This window comes from Heterocephalus glaber, unplaced genomic scaffold (genome assembly GCF_053883595.1).
Source record: "Heterocephalus glaber isolate CG9 unplaced genomic scaffold, H.glaber_assembly_v1.0 deba00001783, whole genome shotgun sequence".
NCBI lineage: Eukaryota > Metazoa > Chordata > Mammalia > Rodentia > Bathyergidae > Heterocephalus > Heterocephalus glaber.
In genome coordinates this window covers 90,577-111,965 of record NW_028258468.1, presented here as the reverse complement: position 1 = coordinate 111,965, position 21,389 = coordinate 90,577, and the positions used below count along the sequence as shown (strand labels likewise).

The 21,389-nt window shown below is 38.9% G+C and overlaps 1 protein-coding gene across 18 annotated transcripts in view; it reads left to right on the top strand.

The window, feature by feature from the left end:
- LOC101707994 (PMS1 protein homolog 1-like) overlaps positions 1–21,389 on the top strand; it is a 99,690-nt gene that overhangs the window by 16,769 nt on the left and 61,532 nt on the right. For 10 of the 18 annotated variants that reach the window (XR_015448020.1, XR_015448021.1, XR_015448022.1 and 7 more), the window contains 2 exons: positions 4,971–5,073; positions 17,983–18,146. The exons of 2 other annotated variants lie outside the window; for them this stretch is intronic. Coding sequence is in view for 13 of the 16 variants with exons in the window: in XM_087203127.1 (XP_087059253.1) it covers positions 4,971–5,073; positions 17,983–18,146 (267 nt within the window). In the remaining 3 variants the exon portion in view is untranslated. Of the gene's footprint in view, positions 1–579; positions 654–892; positions 973–4,970; positions 5,074–17,982; positions 18,147–21,389 lie in introns of all 18 variants that reach the window. 6 more of the 18 variants (XM_087203130.1, XM_087203132.1, XM_087203135.1 and 3 more) reach the window with 4 other exon arrangements.

Genomic DNA, 21,389 nt, shown 5'->3' with positions numbered 1-21,389 from the left:
GAATAGTATTTCAAAAATATAGAAAGTAATATGTTTGTCTACATTTACATTTTACATTTAAAAAATAATTGTGTGCTGCATAAGGACCACTCAGTCAACAGTGAATTAGACCTATGGCTGTCATCCTGTAAGTTTATAATGGAGGTGAAAAACTCCTATCACCTAATAACACTGAAACCGTTGGTGTACAGTGCACTACTCAGTTGGTTGTGTTAATGCTGGTGTACACAAACCAGCACTGACAGTCACGAAAGTATAACACAGTGAATTATATATGGTGCATAGTACCTAAGAATGGTAATGAGGGTCCAGGGATGTAGCTCAGTGGTGCCGCCGCCGCCCGCCACCTGCCGCCTGCCTCACAAAGGCAAGGTCCTGAGTTCGATCCCCAGTTCCAAAAAAAAAAAAAAAAGAATGGTGACGAATGGCTGTTACTGGGTTATATAGTCATTGTTAGTATGTTCTAGTGTACTCCTATTTAATTAAAAGAATAGTTTACTATAAAGCACTATGCTGTGTTACCCAGACAATGGCCCCATGTACCTCGTGTTCACCTTGTTTCTTGATTGTATCATGTAGGTGGGTATAAGCGCATCCACTGGTGTTCGCGTAATGATGATGTTGCAAGACCCTGTCTCAAAAAAACCTAGAAGGTAGTGAAAATTCTGTTCTGGTCTTCTGATAAAAGTTTTATAAAGACTATATGGTATGTGTTGTTCCATCACATAATAAGCTGCATATAATAATGGACTTCCTTTTTAAGATGATATTATAAACATACTGTAAATTATACATTCCTTCCAAAGAAACATTTAAGAAACTTATTTAAGCTTGCAGAACTGGATTTATTTATTTTTTATTTCAGTTTTTATTGTTTATTGGTACTTTGTAGGTATACATCATGATCATGCCCGTTATTGGGAGAACTGGATTTAAATGGAGGTTAAGTTGTACCTTTGTTTTAGGAGGAAGGTAGGACTTTTTTTTTTTTTTTTATTAAAATGAGAACAAACTGAATGTCGGAATCCGGAGCCTAGTCCTAAATATCACGTTTGAATAAGAGTGTTGGCCAGATGTATGAAATAAGACTTATTTAGAGAGTCATTTTCTTCCCATCTATAAAGTGAGGATGATGATTTGAGGAACAAGTAAAATAATGCATACTGAGGAGTCTTGAATAGTGTTATGTACCATGCAGGTGAAAATTGTTTCTGCTTTGGCCTTGAATGTGAAAAGCAGTGGGCTGCTGTGTCACGCAGGTGATGAAATGATGAGTCTCGTTTATTCCCTTGTCAGCAAGCAGTGTTTCATCTCAGTGTGCAAAGGTTACGCATATGTCTCCACATTTTTGGGAAGTAGTTTCTGACACTTTATAACCATAGGTATATTCCTTCTAATTTTTATCAGAGGTCTTCCTTTTGCAGCATAAGTCCATTTTTCCCTTAGAATTGGAAGTTACCCTCTGTCTTCTGTATATGACTCATACTGTATTTGTTGATTCGTTCATCCTACATTTTTAAAGTTATTACCATGTGGATAATATTCTGACCTGTTAATTATACAGAATTTTGTGATAACACAGAATCTATAGGCTTGTTACTGTTTTATATCGCGTTAAACCTCCACGACGTAGGGGAGCAGAATGAGAAGCTTACTTACTGTGTTGTGAAGATGGGAACTGGGACTCCCATATTTGTGGCCCACATAGTTGTAAAGGGCAAAGGGATGTCGCTGGCAGCATTCTGATGTTTCTGGGCCAAACAAATAACTGACTCCTTTTCCTCAGTGTAGTGTGCCTTCGCTGTCCTTTAGAGACAGTAGTAGACCTTTAGTCAGAAGAAGCATGGAAAGTTTTGAAGTTGTTGGGATATTATGGTTCCTACGTGCAGCCTCCTCAAAAGCAATACACAACTCTGTTGAAAATAGTAGAGACAGGGCCAGGATTTTCCTGTTACCAGTCTCCCTGTAATAGGGTAGCTAGAACTAAGTTCTAAAGTCAGAGTACTCATATTAGTGTTTCTCTGTGGGTAGGCAGGCATACTCAACACACAAAAGAGAGACATTTCATTCAGGCAAAAGCCTACATTTCACTCAGTCATAAAGGCCATTAATCTGCATTTTCAGATTCCTGTTTCTGTGCCATTCTTCATCTAAAACTCAGCGCAGGGCTGGGAGTTTGCCAGCATGTGCCAAGCCCTGGGTTTGATTCCCAGCACCGCAAAACATTACAAAAGTCAGCCTTCCTATTGCCCCAAAAGGCTTTTTTGTAATTACCTTAAATAAATTTTTGTCAAGATTTTTGCCTCATTCCTGAGTTTTAAAATTTACTTTCTAACCCAAAATTGAGGAAAAGTGCTTTTCTGAAGTTTAAATGCCTTCATATAATTTTGTATTAGTACTCTGATTCCTTCAGTTTAGCTTTTATTAACTGACTAGCTAATATAACCCATAATAAGGTCCTTTGAAGACTTCTAAAACTTCTCCTTTTCAGTACTGTTTTTCTTAAAAAAAAATTCTCTTGGCATCACTGGATTTACTCACACAGTTTCTCAAATGTCTCTTCTAGGAATCACCAGTAATAGTTTTTAACATTTGAGATTCTCCTTATGATGGAGTTACTGCACCTTCACATGCAAGCTGCTGCACAGTTAATGCATTCTAAACCCATGTCTGGTCCTGAAAAAGGTTTCCTGTCCAGGATATAGGTTATTCTTTTTTGAGGGAGGGTACTAGAGATTGAATCCAGGGCCTTTGCACTGACGTACATACATCCCCAGCCCCTCCCCCCCTTTTTGAGACAAGGCTTTGCTGAGTTGCCCAGGGTGGGCTCTTAAGTTGGGACCTTGCTGCCCCAGTCTCCCAGAGTGCTGGGATTATAGGCATGCCCGGTCCTATTTCACTTTTTTAGCCCTTCAGTTTATTCATGCACTCTGGAGTAAATTTACTACCCGTTAGTATGTTTTAAAAGGATGAATAAGTTACTACCTTACAGAATGCTTTTAAGTGGTTAAAGAAAAATCTCATGTAACCTTATGAAATAAGAGATCATCTTCATCTTAGCGTCACTCCCCCAAAGATGATAGTGTACTCATTTATTCGGACCATCCAGAAGCCACTGGCAGAGTTAGTGCCGGAACTAAGAGTTCCAGGGCTGCCTTGCTCAGTGACACCGACTTGAGGTCAGGTGCCCAGCTCTTTAGAGAATAGAAATAAAATTCACTTGACCCTGGAATTTTGGAGAAGCAGTTGATTAAATGTAGAATTGTTTTAAAGGGACAGTTGTGGAATAATTAAACCTCAGGAAAGAGAGTATCTAGTCATTTCTGTCTTCTTTGTTTTGGATTATACTTTACTAGAAGAAATCATTAACGGATACATTACAGTTGGGTTGTAGCAGGGAAGATTAAGATTAGTTACCAGGAAAACATTTTGAATTACACAGCTCTCAAGCCATGGAATTAATTTTGGAGGAGGTAGAAGGGTCACAGAGAGTACACAGAAGTTCACAACTTTTAGATACAGCTTTTTTCCCAGTGCCCTTAATAAGGTTTCTATGGACTTCACTCTCAGACTATGACAGGCTCTGCTAGCACATTGGGCTAGAAAAGTCATATTTTGGTGGTGGTTCTGGTATTCTTTCTGAGTGCCCACATGTTCCACAGAGCCATATGGGCCCCAGTGAATCTGCTTGGTGAGGACAGAGTGACAGAACTGGCAAATGTAGGTGAAAGTGAACCTGTGAGTTCCATCAGTAGAGGAAGATCTTTGTGGTTTCTAAATTATGTAGACATATTTAGGATATTCAGCTCTGCTGAGTCCAAGGATGACGAAGAAAGATTACACTCAAGTCTGGTCGCTCTTGCTTACTATGTGTGGCTCCCTTCTTCCCAGTCCCCTTTGCCGTCCTTGAGCCAGCATCCGCACTCCCACTCCTGGTCTCGTGGCACAGATGTGATTTACTATTCTTACACTTTCCTGCTAATCTTGCAAGCACGAGGGAGCTCAAATGAGTACACATGCTCTTAAATTTGTATGGCTAACATCTGAGGAAATAGTTTCTTTCTTTTTAAAACCTTTGCGGTATTTGGGGATTGAACTCAGGGTCTTTGCATTGAGCTGCACCCTCAGCCCTTTTTATTTTTGAGACAGAGTCTCAGTAAATTGTAATGTTGCCTGGGCGGGACTCGAACTTGTGATCCTTTTGCATTAGCCACCTAGACTGCTGGGATTATAGGCGTGTGCTACTGTACTCAGCAAGGAAATATTTGCATAGTGAATGAATTTCTCCCTTTTATTAATGCTCAGGTTTTTCTTTTAACTAATAAAAAATTTGCACTTAATGAGTTTAAGTTTGGGTTTAAGAAAAATGTGTCCGTAAAGATACATTTGTATATTTTTAATTTTTTGATCCATAAACGTTAAATACGAAAATGCAGCTTTGCACAAGTTGTAACGGGGACAGAATGATCAGTTTACCTAAGGATTATTCTTTTGTCCACAATTTATGGAAATCTGTTAAAAAACATTCCTTGGGCTGGCAATTTAGCTCAGTGGTTCCGGTGCCTGCCTCGAAAGTGCAAGGTCCCAAGTTCGATGCCCGGTACCAAAAAAAAAAAAAAAAAAAGCAAACAAAACAGATTCTTTAAAGGCAGATGAAATGTTTGCTTTTACATATGTAAATCATATATACACCCCAATCGCCATTTCAAATATATTGGTTTGTTTTTGTGTGTTTTAATTAAAATACTGAAAAATCAGCAGTTTGCAACAACAAAATATATAAGCTGCTCTACTTATTAGTGTAACTCTTAAGAAATATTTCGAGAGAAGTAGTCATAAGAATTATCAAGTAAAATGTTTTTAATATTAAGTAACTATGTTATAATGACCAGTATTTCAAATCTAATTTGGTAGTGAACCTATTGCAATGTCTAAAATGATAATTGTACTAGAGAATTTTTTATTTCCAGGTTTTAATTACAACAAGGACAGCTGCTGATAATTTTAGCACCCAGTATGTTTTAGATGACAGTGGCCACATAGTTTCTCAAAAACCTTCACATCTTGGTCAAGGTAAGAGGATAGCTTTATAGCATTCTTTACCTTTTCTGTCTAGTTTGTTTAAAAAACGGTATTATCCTCTGAATTGAGATATATTGTTTTGGACCTGATAAAATCTAGTTAAAGTGAATGTTCAACGTTTAGTTAGGAACCTCTCAAATACTCAAGAGGAGTTACGTTAGAGACTGTGCACAACGCTGTATTAGTTTGTGCAGAAACTATCAGAGCATTTATTTTCCTGTTGCTGGGTTGCCAGTGTCATCTTTAAATATGAAGGACAGTATTCTATTGAAACACCTAAAACATCATGGAGTTTTGACAGTGATAATAAACCACAGTATTAAGGTGATATGATTATGTAATAATTTAAAATATATTTCTTTATGGAAAATTTCAAACATATGCAGAAGTAACAGGATAGTATATGCATGGCTATTTAACACTTAACAACTTCTTGACAAGAACCTTTTTTCTAATACCCTAACGTATCTTCTTTCTCTGTGTTATTTTGAGGAGAATAAGTATATTAATTCTTGTTCCTACTTACGGTGTAATTCTTTTTTTTTTTCATACCGGGGATTGAACTCAGGTCCTTCCGCTTGTGAGGCAGGGCAGTGTACAGTGTAATTCTTAAGTTGTCTTATATGTAATTTTCTTACATTTTATTATAAATTCATATTTAATTTTGTTTCCTCATTATAATTTATCAAAGTCCTTTATTTTTCCTATGGTTTCTTCCAGTTTAAGCATTAAATTATTCGATTTATTTTTTTGCAAATACTATTGTCTTCATTGAACTATATTTTCTGATGTCTTAATTCTTATGTCAAATTTGCTCACTCTTATTTTATAAAACCTCAGCATAGTTACAATTAGGGACTATGTTTCCTTAAAAAAAATACTAGTTTTTTCCTCATTTATTCTGATAATGAAAATGAGTTCAAGTCTAGTGTGATGTATAATAATAAATATTATACACATTTTAATTAAAATCGAGTATAATTCTTTTACTATATGTTGAACAGTAGGACAAAGAGGCTTAAAAAAAAATGATTCCTCTCAGGAAATGCTCTGACCTTGGGTCTTAGGAGTTCAAATTAGGAAACCATTAGGAGTAGCTATCTAGTAGAGTACTTTGAAGTAATCTCCTTACCTTATAAAACTTAAAAGTATTTATTTTTATCTTAGTAGTAACCAGTCTAATCTGCATGGCCAGTGGCTCTGCATCACTCATACTTCTTCTGCTTTTCTGTATTTGTCTCCATGGGAACTATGAAATAACAATCCTTTAAATATGGACTCCATCTGATCTTTGCCCTTTTTCTGGTTGATTTTTCTTCCCCTGCTGACCTCAGTTTTCTACCTTTAGTAAGACTGGGTATGCATAGTAAGGAATTTTTATAGTCAGTAAATGAACCTTATTTTCTTTAGCCTGTTCTTTTATCTTAAGAAATAAACATAATTGGAAGGTAAATAGCTACAAAGCCGGTGAGTGCCTTTCATAATTCACTTTTTTCACCTAATTACACTTGATTGGTTAGGAAACAACAAAAAGTCTTAATTTCAAATTGTTCTAGATGGGCTTATAAAAATCCACAAACACTTTCCAAAGCCTTTTACGTTTACATTGCTTAGTGCTAGTGGTTTTTGAGTGATTGAATCGTAGACTCACATTTCACCAGCTGTCATTAGCTTCCATTTAAATGTTTTCTGTGTAAGATAAAACTGCAGTTCAGCTATCCTAATTTATACCTGTGCATTTAGGGTTCTTTTGGATTAATTTCTGCTGTGGTGTGAACATCCTTGCTTAGCACTTACTCTTCATATAGTCTGATCGGATGACACCTAGAGATAACATAACGGGAGGTGCAGGCACAACTTACAACAGAATCTTATTTAGACATTGGAAAACTTGTTACTCCTTTAAAAACATTTAAAGATGTTTTAAAAATAACTTATGAGAAGCTGCATTTCTGGTTTTTCTGGGTATGGGTATCTTTTTATGGATTATGCCATTTAAAGTAGTTTATGTGTTTAACAAAATTCCATTCTAATTGGCTTTACCTTCTATCCACTTGTTTTAAAGCACTGTACCTGATTTTTTGAACTAACCAGAAATACAGAAATGTCTCTAGCTTTTAAATTCTTTTACTAAGAATGCTGACTAAATTATTTTAGTCATACTTTCTCTATCATCACTTCTATTTCCTTTACCTTAACCAATAGTAAGCGTCTAATTTGATTTACCCTCCTAGATGCCTCCCCTCCCCTCAGTTCTTCTGCCTTGGGAATTTCCCAGACATCAGAAGTAGTGTGATCAGGATGTTCCTTTTCCAACCATATTATTAGAGTAGAGTATCATGTTCTATATGAATGCCTACTACATATGATTGTGCATGTATTGAAAGATCTTTTTATCTTAATTGAAGAGTGGAACTTTATTCATTAGTTTAAGAATACTTTCTGATATACAGGCATCCACACATTTACATTAGGAGTATAAATAGTTGCCTTTATGAGTGACATAACATAGGGTTGTGTAAAAATATAACAGGGAGCTTATTACAGGAATGCAGTTTAATCCGGTGTTTGAAGAATGTGCTAAAGTTAGAGAGCTGAGCAGTTCTCTTGTAAAATATGATAGTATACTGGGGTCTTCTCCCTATTGGCTAGTATTGCTTGATATTTTGAGGGATACAAATTTCATTTGGAATCAGAAAAGTCTTTTCCATCAGTAAGTTTTATGCAGAGATGTAATTTGCGTCTTATTAGTAATTCTTAATTTACTCTGAGAATATTTTTCAGTGCTTAGATAATATGGTCTTTGAGATAGATATAACATATTTAAAAATCAAGAATTTTTTTCCAGTTTTATAAGCACATTTCTATTTTGTCCCATTGATTTCTGCTCGCCTGCCTTTTTTCTATCTGTTCCTAGCTACGGTAGATGACATTAGACTAGTGAGGAGCCCTCTAGGATGAGTAAATGAATAATGACAAAAAAAATGAGGCCACTAAATGCCTAGAGGGAGGTTAGCAAGTGTTTTTTAGGAAATAGGGTACTTGAGTTTAAAGATAATGGGTAAAAAGGCATGGGAGTGTAACTTCCCAGTGAGAAGAATGATGTATGTAGAAGGATTGTCAGGGCATCCATGGGGCACAAGTCTGTAATCCCAGGGGTCTGGGTGCTGAGGCAGGAAGATGGGAAGTTCAAGGCCAGCGTAGACTATGTAGTGAGACCCTGCCTCAAAAAACGAAAAGGACAAAGGAGAAGGGAGAGCAAGAGGGGGAGGGGAGGGGGGAGGGAGGGGGAGGAGGAGCTGCGGAATGTGGTGGCCGAAGCCTGTAATCCTAGCCACTTTGGAGGCTGAGTCGGGAAGATTGCAAGTTGGAAGCCATCCTGGCAACTTAGCAAGATTCAGACTCAAAAATAAAAAGGGTTGGGGATATAGCTCAGTGGTAGGGCACCCCTGGGTTCCATCCCCAGTACCAAAGAAGAGGAGGAGACCATTGCTCCATTGCTCTCTTTGTAGCAATGAAACACTTTATAACTTAAAAATTTTGTATTTTTCTTTAAACTTGTTGAAGTGCAATGTCACAGACAAATTTAAATGAACTAAGTTCAAGAGTTCTAGGTGAAAAGTGACTGGCAGTAATTTGTATCCGTGGGAATATTAACCGAATTAGGAGGCATAGGGTGGACAAAGAAGCAAGTCTGCCTTACATAAAGGATCTTGTATGACAGTGCAGTAAACTAGCTGAACTTTGAATAGTCTCATGTGGACTCTTGTGGACTATTGTAGTCTCATGTGAACATGACACATGGATATGAGATTCCCAGACACTGAGCTAATTCACCCGACTCACCAAATCTCATCAGGACTTTTGCTGAGTGAGCCTTGAAGAATAAAGTTGGGGCTGAGCTAGTAAAGAAAGATCTTAAAGCTGCAAGGACCTGAGTTCAATCCCCGGTACCAAAAAAACCCCAACAACATCAACCAAAAAAAGAAAGATCTTAAAGCTTTGCAGGAGCAAGAGGACTGATTCTATCCTTAAGACATTGGAGATTAAAGGTGAACTGGAACTAAATAAAGGGGCAACTCAGCTCCAACCCAAACTCATAATTAGATTGGAGAAGCATGCTCTTCACTTGCTCGAGAGGAGACAAGAACTTCCTTTGAGAGAAAATATGATCTTCTTTAGTATCTACTCTTCTGTATACAATATCTGGCAAAAATAAAACTTTTGAGGCATATTCAGGAAGGAAAATGAGATGCATACTAAGGGGGGGGGGGGACAGTATAAAGAAACTCACCGGTGAACCCGATATTTGAACTAAAAGATGACAGCTTTAAAAACTACATTAAAGAATTTTGAAAAATGATCAAAATCTTTTAAGAAAATGGAGAATTTCAGTAGATAAATGGAAACTAAAATCTAAAACTATAAGAGTACTCTGAATAATTGATAGGATGGGTGCTGTAGTTTAGATCTAGAATGCCTCTGAAAGACCTATGTGGTAAAGCCTTGGTCTCCAGTGAGAGATCTTCTATTCTTTGGGGACATGGCCTCAAAAGGGATATTGGGGTACACTCCTTTCAGGTCTCTGCTTACACCCTGCTGGTGAGCAGTTTCTCTGGCCGGATGCCCCTACTGAGATGCTCCCACTCTGCTTCATTAGAATCTCAAAAGCAACAGGGCCAACTGACTGTGGCCTGGAAACTCCAACATTGTGAGCCAAATAAATCTTTTAAAATATATTATTTCAGTTATTTTGTTACAGGAATGGAAAACTAACGCCAAACGTTGAGAAGTGGGTTGTTGCTTTTACTGCATGATGATGGAGAGAAGCCTTTAAAAGTAGTTCACAAGAGGAGTTAGAAAACGTTTGGGGTATCAGGCTAGAAAAAAACCTGGAGTGCTGTAAGCAGAGCTTACTATGTGATTCTTATGAGGAATCAGAAGACCAGAATGTTGATAGAAATGTAGACAGGAAAGATACTGAAAAATTTCTATATAGTAGAAATACACTATTGGGGATTGGACTAGAGAATACCCTGACAAAGAATTTAATTGTATTATATCCATGCCCTGAGACTGTAGGAGGCTAAGCCTAAGGGTGTTGGATTAGTTTATCTGGCTGAGGATATTTTTTTGTTTTGTTTTTATTATTTTTTGTTGTTGTTGTTTGTTTGTTTTTTTGGTACCGGGGATCGAACTTGGGACCTTGCACTTGGGAGGCAGGCGGCAGAACCACTGAGCTAAATCCCCAGCCCTATGGCGGAGGATATTCCAAGGCAGCATAAAGTTCGGGCAGCCGCATGAACATGACAGCCATCTTTTAACCCAGTTTAACAGTAAGAATTAGCAAAGGGGAGAGAAGCAGGAACATTTGGAAAATTTGCAATTTGGCCCAGAAATAGTACATGTAAAGTACTTCTTTACATAGTTGTTATGAGATCAGCACTGATATGGTTGCTAGAGAGATCAGCACTGATAAAAAATAACCAAGAGAGGGCTGGGGATTTAGCTCAGTAGTTCCGCCACCTGCCTCGAAAGTGCCAAGGTCCCGAGTTCGATCCCCAGTACCAAAAAAAAAAAAAAAACAAACAAACCAAGAGCTTTATATCAGGACAATAGACAGGATGCCTAGAGAGAATGTCAGAAGTTAGCAAAGCAGGAGTTATCACAGGGTCAAAGATGTGGAAATGAAAATCTGTTTCAAAGAATGTCCAGTAATGAGTGTTCTTGAGAAGAATGCCTTAGGATGCCCTTCCTAACTATGACTGCCCACACCAGCAAAGCACATAGAAACCACTGCAGCAGTGGTTCAGGTGGGCCCAAGGACATCTTGGATTGGTGGCAGACCGTGGCATTAGCCGCATGATGCTGATTTTGCAGGATGCAGAATTATAGGATTACCAGGTGGTATGTGGCAGGGTCATAGTCCCTACAGCAGCCCCAGACAGGGTGATATCTAGTGAAGCTGAGAGAGTGGAACTAAAGTTGCAAGGGAAATCCCAGGAAATTCAAGCTCCCAGGAATGTATAATGTTATTTTGAAAGAGAAGGCAAACAATGTTTTTTCACATAATGATAATTGTAAGAGGAAATAAAACATATTTTCAGTTTGGAAGACGCAGCCTGTCTTTGGTACTTTCCCATTGTTGAGACACAGTACTGAGACAGCTTAAAGGAGAGGTTTATTTTAGCTCACAGTTAAAATCTGTGGTCAGCTGGCTCCAAGGCAGAATGTCATGGCAGAGGGGCAGAGTGAAGGAAAAGCTGCTCATGTCATGGTGGTCACCAAAGCAGAAAGATAGGGAGAAGCTGGGGAAGGAGATGCACCCTTCCAGGTCACACCCCCAGTGACCCATCTCTCGTACCAGATGCCACCTCCCAACAGCAGGTCAGCTGTATTGCCTCTGATTCAGTCACCTTCCCAAAACCCGACCTGTGAATGTGTGAAGCTTTAGGGGTCATTCTTGATCTAAACCACAATGTTAATTCTATACCTGGCACCCAAAACACTCATGTGCATTTCTTTTCTTTTTTTTAAGCAAAACATTTATTGGTACATTTTAGATACACATAATGATAACATTCATAGGGAATTTGTACCTGTGTGTCATATATCTTGCTTCTTTTTTGTGCATTTCTTTATGCAAAATGGATTTAGTACATCTGTAAGAGTGATGTTGCTGAAGAGTCCAAAGTCTCCTTTAGGACTCAAGGCAAAAACTCTTAGCTTATAAGCCCTTGTAAGAATCAGAGTGAAAGTTACACAGTTCTGACATACCATGGCACAGGGTAAACGTTCCCATTCTAAAAGGGGACAAGCAGGGGTTACACAGGAATGGGACCAAAGCAAGACTGAAACCCAGCAGTGCAAACACTAAATCTTGTAGCTCTATGTCCAGCACCCCAGGGCAAAGATGTGAGCTCCAAAGGACTTTGGTGGCCCCAGCCCTATTGTACCCCTCATGACTTCTTTTGAAGTGGCTCTACTCACTGCATATGGCTCTCCTCAGACTTCCATGTTCCTGGCTTCTCCAACTTCTGGAGTTTCCACAGCACCTTTGGCTTCAGCCTCACAGTTTCACTCACTGACCTTTCAGGAACATACTGCTGGCCTCCCAGGTCTTTCTTCCTGTGTAATCTAGGAAGAGGCCTCCCTGACCCCACAACTCTAGCATTCTGTATGCCTGTTGAACCACTACCACATGAATAACACCAAGGTCTGATGCCAGTTCAAGCAGTAACCAGGCCCACTGGAATCATGGCTGCAGAGACCTCTGAGTGCCTACCTACCAGTGGAGCAAATCCTGGCAAGTCAGTTGCCTAGGCAGCCCTCTGAAGCAGGGTGCCCCAGAGCTCTCTTCTCAAATGAAAACTTTGCAGCTTTATACTCTTAAGCCTGCAATTGCAGATTTCTGATATGCCCTCAAGGCATCTTTTCTGTTGTCCTGATGCAAAGTACTTGACTTGGCTTCTTTTTAGTGTTAATCTTTTTAGCAGCCAAACTTTTTGGAGCCAAAATTTTATAGGCCCCAGTTTTATAGGCAGCTGCTTTGTGGCCACCAGCAAAAATTTTCAAATTACTCAGCTTGGCTCTTTGCTCCTTATAGTATATCTTGCTAAAAGCCATAAATAGTATCCATGCTATATGCTGAACGTGGAGCTTCCTTGACATTTCCTCCACAAGATTGATTAGTCTACCACGCTTAATCTCAACCTCTCATAAAATCTTAGTATATGAGCAAAATGTAGACAAATTTTCTGCCATAGAATAACACACATGGTCTAGAGTCCAGCTGCCAGTGTAGTCCTTTTATCCAACTGAAACCTGATCCTGGTCTTCACCATCTGCATTTTTCTCAGCATTCTGGTCTCTTGAGCTCTAATCAGAATCTCATCAAGCTTGGTTTATGGCATTGTAGGGTTTCTCTAGCTGGCACCTCTAAATCTTTCCAAACTCCTCATTGTAAATCACATTGTTAAGTATAATCCTAGCATCGACTCTACTCTCGGAACCAAAACCTGTCTGAGATACTTACTCATTGCTAAGATCAATACTGGACGACCACAACTTAAAGGAGGAGAGGTTTATTTTGGCTCATAGCTATAGTCCCTGGTAAGCTGACTCCGGGGCAGAACAGCATGGCAGAGGGCTATAGTGGAGGAAGAACTGCTCACATCATAGCAGCCAGGAAGCAGAGAGAGAGAGGAGGAGCTCGGGAGAGAGAAATCCTTACAGGTTATGCCAAGGTGAGTGGCTTCTTCCCAGCAGGCCCCACGTCCTAACAGTAAGTCGGCTGTATCACCCCTCAGTCATCTTCCAAATCCCTACCTCTCTTCGCGTGAGGCCTGTGGAGGACATTCTTGTTCTGAATGGTAGCACAGTCCTCGATAGGGTATTCAGGATGGATCTCTAGAAGTGTGATATTTAGGCCAGGATCTGAAGGTTGTTCAAGGAGTTGGTCATCCAAAGGGTGGATGGAAGATGCCAGGGCCCTGAGTTGTAGTCAGATCTGATGTGCTAAAGAAACACAAGAAAGAAGATTGACAGGAGAGGATGTAGCCATAGGCTAGGTACGCACAGCCTTGTAAGCTTTTTTCCTCTCCTGTCCCACCTATTTTTCCCCAGTTAGCTGTATTATTAGTAATCATTGAAAATATTGACTCCCAAACAATTGTTCTTCTCCAGTATATCTTTCATGTCATGAGTCCTGATTTAATGGTTATATTGCAGATCTCATCCATATTACCATCCCCTAGTTATATTCCAATTTTAGGACTCTTTGCTCACCAAATTTATTTTCTTCTCTTGTCGTGAAACCTGTATTTTGATGTAATTGTCATTTGGTTAGAGTTCATATTCAAATATACTAGAGTGACACTTCTAAATTTTTGTAAGTCCAAAAATGTCTTCATTTTGCTCTTAGCCATATCTTAACTAGCTGTAGGTTTCTTAACTTGCCCTTAAAAATTTATAGATTGTCCATCTTCTAGTGTTGTAGCGAAGAAATTTGATAGTAGTCTTTTCTTATAAGAAACTTTTTTTTTTTCTGTTTGCAAGCTTGTAAAAATTTTTTGGTTTTTTTGAATTTTGAGATTTTTTAGAGGAAAATGGTTTCTTTTGTTTTAAAAATATTCCTCATAACTGAGTAAGCTCTTGAAATACACACTCAAACTTTAATTCTAGAAGATATTTCTCAATTATTAAGTCTTCATTTGTATTTTCCCTCCTCTTGGAACTCCTGATTCTATGCTAGGGTTTATTAGTCTTACATTCCCCTTAGGATTGCCTTTTCTTTATGTCTTTGCCCATTGTTACAAGCAGTAGGACCTATTATATAGTGAGTTTTAGCCTTTTTAACTTTGCTTCACAGTAAAAAATACATAATACTTAGCAGCCCAATTCACATAAATCAAATCACAACAAAAATTTCATGCAACAGTGAAATGTGATGCTCCATTTTCTGTCCTGGTTTATTCTTTTTATTCTATTTTATCTTTTAAAAAGATGCTAGTTGCTATACACTAAATGAGTGGTTCTCAATCTTGGGCAGCTTCCCCTGAAGCAATTAGCAATATTTGGGGATATTTTCGATTACTATGACAGGGTGGGGTACCACTAGCACTGAGTGGGTAAGAAGCCAGAAATGCTGCTAAACATTCGATGATACACAGGACAGTCCCCAACAACAAATTTATCTGGTCCAACGTTAGTGTCATAGTGCCAAGATTGAGAAACCCTACACCAATGATGATTTCCACTTTTAAAAAGAGTTGAAGAGGGCCGGGGATTTAGCTCAGTGGTTCAGGCACCTGCCTCGGAAGCACAAGGTCCCGAGTTCAATCCCCGGTACAAAAAAAAAAAGTTGAAGATCATCACAGTAACGGGTAAAAGTTGCAGGAGGGGGAGATCACATGGCAGGCAGGACAGGCGACCAGAGACTGGGGAGGGGCCAAGCTTACTCTTCACAAGTTGCTCTTGAGAGAACAACTGAGGCCTCAAGAGAGTACCTTAACTCCTCCTCCGGCAGCACCCCAGTGACTAGCCCAGTAGGCCCTACCACTTGACACTGCCACATTGAGGACCAGGCCTCCAGCACGGGAATGCTTGGAGGACAAACCGTATCCGAACTGTATCATCCCCCCCTAGCCTCCTGGGTCCTGTCTGTCTAAATACAAAATACAATCTTTCTATCCCCTGTAGCACCCAAATCTTAACTCCTCCAGCTTCACTCAAAAGTCCAAAATCTTATCCAAGACTCCAATACCAAGGAGCAGGGTCATTGATTTAACTATGCCTAAAAACAAGCGTCTTAGCTGTTAGCCTGAAAAATCAAAAAACAAGTTCCATCTTTCTAAGATACAAGGGTGGGACAGAGAGGATAAGCATTCCTGTTCCAAAATGAAGAAATAGGCAAGTAGAAAGGAGTAATTTTCTCAAAACTGTCAAGACTGCATGACTCTTGTATTCTATCCACCTACAAAATGAGCACCATATGGATGCCACCAAGGTCTTCTGTTGGCACGCGTGGTGCCTTGGCCCACCTGAACTATGTCCTGCTGCTGTGAAGCATTTCTGCAGCAGACAAGGAGTAGAATCCCACACCAGCCTGGCAGCCTCGGACAGTGGGTCTTTGCCGAGAACCCTGGACTCTAACCCTGAAACAAATTTGCACTTTTAGGTCTCTGGGTGTATAATAGGAAGGGTAGCCTTAAGGGTCTCTGAGTTGCCCTCAGGGTTCTTTCCCACTATCTTGCATGGGGCTCCCTTTTATCCACAGGGATGCAAGCTGTTGCTTAGCTGCATTCTGATTTTATTCTCTTGAAAGTGTTTTGTTTTTTTTTCTCCATCTCTTTCCCTAGACAGGCTATGAATTTTCCAAATCCTCCTTCTCCATTTCCCATTGCTCTCCTTTCACACTGAAAGCAGACAAAAGTATCCACTTAAGGCCTTCTGTACATCTTCTAGAAATTTCTTCTGCCGTCTTGGCATAGTGGTGTGGGTGTGGTCTCAGCTGTTCAGAAGGCAGAGGTAGGAGGAACACAGGGTCAAAGGTCAGTTTGGGCAACTTAGTGAGATACTGTCTCAAAATCAGAAATGAAAAGGGCTAGGGATGTAGTTCAGTGGTGGAGTGTGTCTGGGTTCAATCCCCAGTATCAAAAAAGAAAACAGATCTTCTGCCTGAAAACTAGTCCATCATTCTTGAAGCTGGCCTTCCGTAAAGTGAACACAGTGTATCCAAGTTCTTTACAGTGATGTTATGTGGGTAACTTTTATTCTAAGTTCCAGTAGAATCCTCATTTTCATCTAGGACTGGTTTGCTCTTCTCATCTTTTGCGTCATATCCAGAATTGCTTCTGATGTTCTCCTTACAGCAGTCTAGGCTTTTTCTAGACTTTTCTTCCAGACTCTTTCAATCTCTGCCTATTACCCAGATTCAAAGCTGCTTTTACATTTTTAGGCATAGTTACAGCAGTGACTCTGCCCCTTGGTATCAACTGTTTTAGTCTGTTTTCTGTTGCTACAGAAACAAAATCTGAGGCTAGAAAATTTATAAAGAAGAGAGTTAATTTAGTTCACAGTTTAGGAAGTTCAGGGGCTGTGGTGAGGGTCTCATCACATGATAATGGAGGCATGTGCAGGAGGGAGGGATCATACCCAGCAAAACATGAAGCCAGAGACCTAAATTGGTGTTTTGTTTGTTTGTTTGTTTGTTTTAACTCTTCAGTGCATGGTTTTCATTTCTGGCTATATATTCATTAGAATCTCATAGGGAGATTGATTTAACAAGTTTGAGATTTGCTGGTGACTAGTAGTTTTAAAACATATTTTAAAAAACAAACAGGTGGGTGAAGTGGTGCATGCCTGTAATCCCAGCACTCAGGAGGCTAAGGCAGGAGGATTGCTGCGAGTTCAAGGCCAGCCTGAACTTCATAGCCAGAGCTTGTCTCAAAAAGCCAAGAAAAGACAAGACAAGACACATACCTATTGCATATGGCCATGACAAACATCTAGTCTTTTTTGGGGGGGAGGGGGGCAGATACCAGGTATCAAACTTGGGACCTTGCACTTTCGAGGCAGGCAGCGGAACCACTGAGCTAAATCCCCAGCCCTACAAACATCTAGTCTTAGTTTCATGTAATTTTATTTTTTTAGATAAAAGCTACTTATTAACCTAATCGTTAACAAGTGTAATTTTTATTAGCTTTTTAGTTTAATTCTTTTGTTTCATTGTCCTGTGTTTTGAATGTTGTTGAAGATGGGTAAATAAAACCAAGTTATTGGATATTAGTTCAGGTAAGAAATTTTAATGGTATAATTAAGGTTATCATGTATGTTGTATATTCTTGTACCACCTGTAGATTGTAAAGTGCAGAATAAACATCTCCAGGTAGTTTGAATATCAGCAGATTTCTTAACCTGCATTCTAACATTGTGTGGTGGCAGTGTCTGGAACCGCAGCTAGGAAAGTGAGGCAGGAGGCTCACAGGTTAAAGGCCAACCTGAACAACTTAGCAAGATCCTGTCTCAAAATAAAATAAGAAAAAGGGCTGGAAATGTAGCTCAGTAGTAGAGTACTTGCTTAGCCTGAGCGAAGCCCTGGGTTTAATCCTCAGTACCAGAAAGAAAAAAAAAAGATACTGCGTTTCAGTGAGCCCATGTTTCTCTGCACTGGTAGAAATAAAATTATACTTGCTTAGACTGCATACTTAGCAGGTTACAGATAGAGTCTAGCAGGAGATCAGAATAGTTTGCAAAGATGAGCTTTCCTTTCCTCCCACACTGGGAGGAGGATTAGCTTTTAGGTATAGAAAGGGTTCCTTACTGACTATGGATTTGAGTATGAATTTGAAGATCTTTAAAATTTCTTCCATGTCTAACTAGCCTTTTATTTGCCAACAGGTACAACTGTAACTGTTTTAAGATTATTTAGGAATCTGCCTGTAAGAAAGCAGTTTTACTCAACTGCTAAAAAATGTAAAGATGAACTCAAAAAGGTCCAGGATCTCCTCATGAGCTATGGTATCCTTAAACCTGACTTAAGGATTGTTTTTGTACATAATAAGGTGAGCATTGTTATATTTGATAAGATTATTTTGGTATATAATAGAATAGAATAAGGAGACAATGTATTTTATCCAGATCAGTTCGATATATGCTAATGACTGAACCCCTCACTTGCGGGATTATTTGTGGGAAACCTAATCACCAGGGTGATTTCAGGACCTAGAGCCTTTGGAGGTGATTAGATCAGAAGAGCAGAGCCCTCGTGAACGGCATCAGTGCCCTTAGAGCTGCCTTCTCTTCTGCCATCTGAGGACACGCAGAAAGTGCTGCTTGTGAACCAGAAAGTTAATCCTCACCAGACACCAGATCTGCTGGTGCCTATCTTGGATTTCCTAGCCTCCTTATGAGAAATAAACTTGTGTTGTTTATGAGATATTTTGTTATAGCAGCCCAAAGACAAAAATTTAGTCCACATTTTAGTTGTATCTTCATAAAATAAAGAGCATCTGTAATTAATCATATAGTATCTATATAAAATTAATTTTACCTATATTTCTTAATACCTAAGATCAGTGATTCTCCTAAAGGACTTTTTAATGCAAGAAATACTTGTAAGCTTCTTTCATCAAATGCAATAATAGATTCTGAAAATTGGAAGATGAGTGAGTCTTGTTCTGTTCCTTCAAAGAGTTCACAATTTGGGAACATTCTTTACCTTTTACACTTTTTTTCTTTGGAAGAGCTTGGTTGGTTTCAAGACCACCCTACCTCATTTCTTCCAGTTTTCAGAGCAGGCCTGTTAAGGAAAGGAATTCATCATGTTGTTTGATGACTCTTAGGGGAAGAAAGGTTTAGGTGGTTTCTGATAATCTTGTTTTTCCCCAAACTCTACAGGGTCACCTTGAAATATGTAATGGAAGGATGGGCCGGGGATTTAGCTCAGTGATGCTGCTGTCTACCTTGCAAGGGCAAGGTCCCGAATTCAATCCCCAATACCAAAAAAAGGAGAATATGTAACGGAAGGAGAACAGACCCACACAGTAGTGTGGAAGCCTGCTGGGGCCTAGGAAATTAACATTTAACGAGGAGCGACACAGTGCCAGGATCGCTGCTAGGGGCATTAATTGCTCTCCTGTAATCTCCCCAGTAACAGCCAAGGAAGTAGACCTTAGGTCAGTTTTGCAGCTGTCCCCTGATCTGAACTCAGCGGTTTAGTATTTTATTTAGGGTTACACAATTGTTGAGATGACATTTGAAACTTAGAATGCCTTGCAGAGTACAGGTTCTTTACACTCTACTGTTTTCTTCCCATTTAATACTACATTAGATTTATATCCTTTTTTTCAGATTTCAGAATACTTAGAATAACTTTGTGAGGTAAACACTATTATCTCTATTTGTATGAGGAACTTGAAGCTCAGAGCAATCAAAAATATGGGAAAAATTCATATTTTTCAACAAGTAATAGTACTTAGGTCAGAATCTGTTTTGATTCAGTTTTCTTTCTACTCCATGTCTTTTTGCCTATTAAGAAGATTCTTCTAGCTGAGCATGGTGGCACATGCCTGTAATCCCAGCACTTGGAAGGCTGAGGCAGGAGGATTGCTGCAGGTTCAAGGCCAACCTCAGCTATGTAGTAAGCTCAAGGCCAGCCTGGACTATAAAGTGAGACCCTGTCTCAAAAGAAAAAAAATTGTCAATTGTCTATTGTCAAGTGATGCTGAAATGTTTACAATCAAAATCTTTGGTCCTCTTTAAAGAAAAAAAAAAAAATTAAAGAGTCAGCCACCTGTTCCTTTTGGAGGCTCTACCATGCTGACTCCTGAGGACGTTGATGGATGGAGGCTCATTCTGCTAATACAAATAACCCTTGACCTCGTGCAGTTCAGTATCCCCAAGTCAAGACCAGGGTCAGGAGAAAATAATAATCAGGAAGGGAAAACAGATCCAAAAGGCAAAATATGAAGAGGAAACAGGAATCATGTATTTGTAAAAGAAAATTGAGTGCAACTAAAGAAAAAGTTTTGAATAAGGGAAAACATAACAGATAACAGAATTATTGCCTCATATAATGAAAATGAGTATATCAGAAGTATTTGAGATAATATAAGGAGAGCCATTCGGGTTGGTTGGCCTGTGATGTGCAGCTTCGGGAGGGACGCGCATGGAGCATTGAGGGAGGAAGGGGACACCTGCCTGGCCAGATCAGCTGAATCCACCCTGGTGATCAGTGGGGTGACAGATGTCGCAGCCAGATCGCCCTCTCATCCAATAGGAGGAGATCTGATTCACTTAAAGTCAAACATATCTCTTCTTTAAAGTTATTAACCAGTGTAACACTGTCAGTCTAGGTATTTTCATCTGAGAATGAAAAGCAGTCTTTTGTACTAAACAGTATTTTATTTTCAGAGGACACTGTATCTGAACTTACATTGAGCAAATCCAGGTCCCTTTATGGCCTTCAGTAATTTCAGATTCAGTTTAAATCCTGGAGAGTATGCTGAGAATGTCATACCATGACAGTAATTTAAGATAATAAAAAGTCCTACAGTAATATTAAATGTTAATTATTACACAAGGAGATCATGTACTGAAATAGAACAAGCTTTGTCTTTAAGCTTTTGTTTGCTCATATGGATTATTCTTAAAATTTCTTATTAGTTGTGTTGTGCCTAAAAGAAGGTTAAAATATATTGTTAAACCTTCTAGCACAGCATTGACATGTTATCGTAAATCTCTGAATACTGAATCCTATTTGGCTGTTAGCCCTTTTCTTTTAAACATGTTTACTTTCATTATTCTTTATGTGCTTTTTGAAGAATTTTTTGTCCTTGTTTAAAATTGAAACATGGTAATATTGATGTCTTTATTTTTTCTGCATAAGAAACAAAATATTGCACATAATATGAGAAGTACTATTGCTATTTTGATAACTTGGATTAGATAGTGTTCCTTCTTTTGATGAAGGTTTAACCTGCCAAGACATTCTTTGAATACTGATAATATTGATGTTCTTGCCAGTATGGCTGTTAGAAAGCGGTATTTTCTTCTTTCATCACCATGTTCCTTGAAAGCGTATTGAATAATGAGACAGCCAAAGGAAAATAATTTATAAGTGGATTTAGTGAGTTTATTTAAAGTAGATATTATTTGGAGAATTGCTAGAGCCATTTCTTAGAAGAGCACTACAGTTTTAAGGTTGTAATAATTGAATCCCCCATGAGGTCCTGCTATATATATTTTCATTTATAAAGTTATTATTTCCCAGAATTAGAAGTTATTCTTAATGCGATAGTATCTGA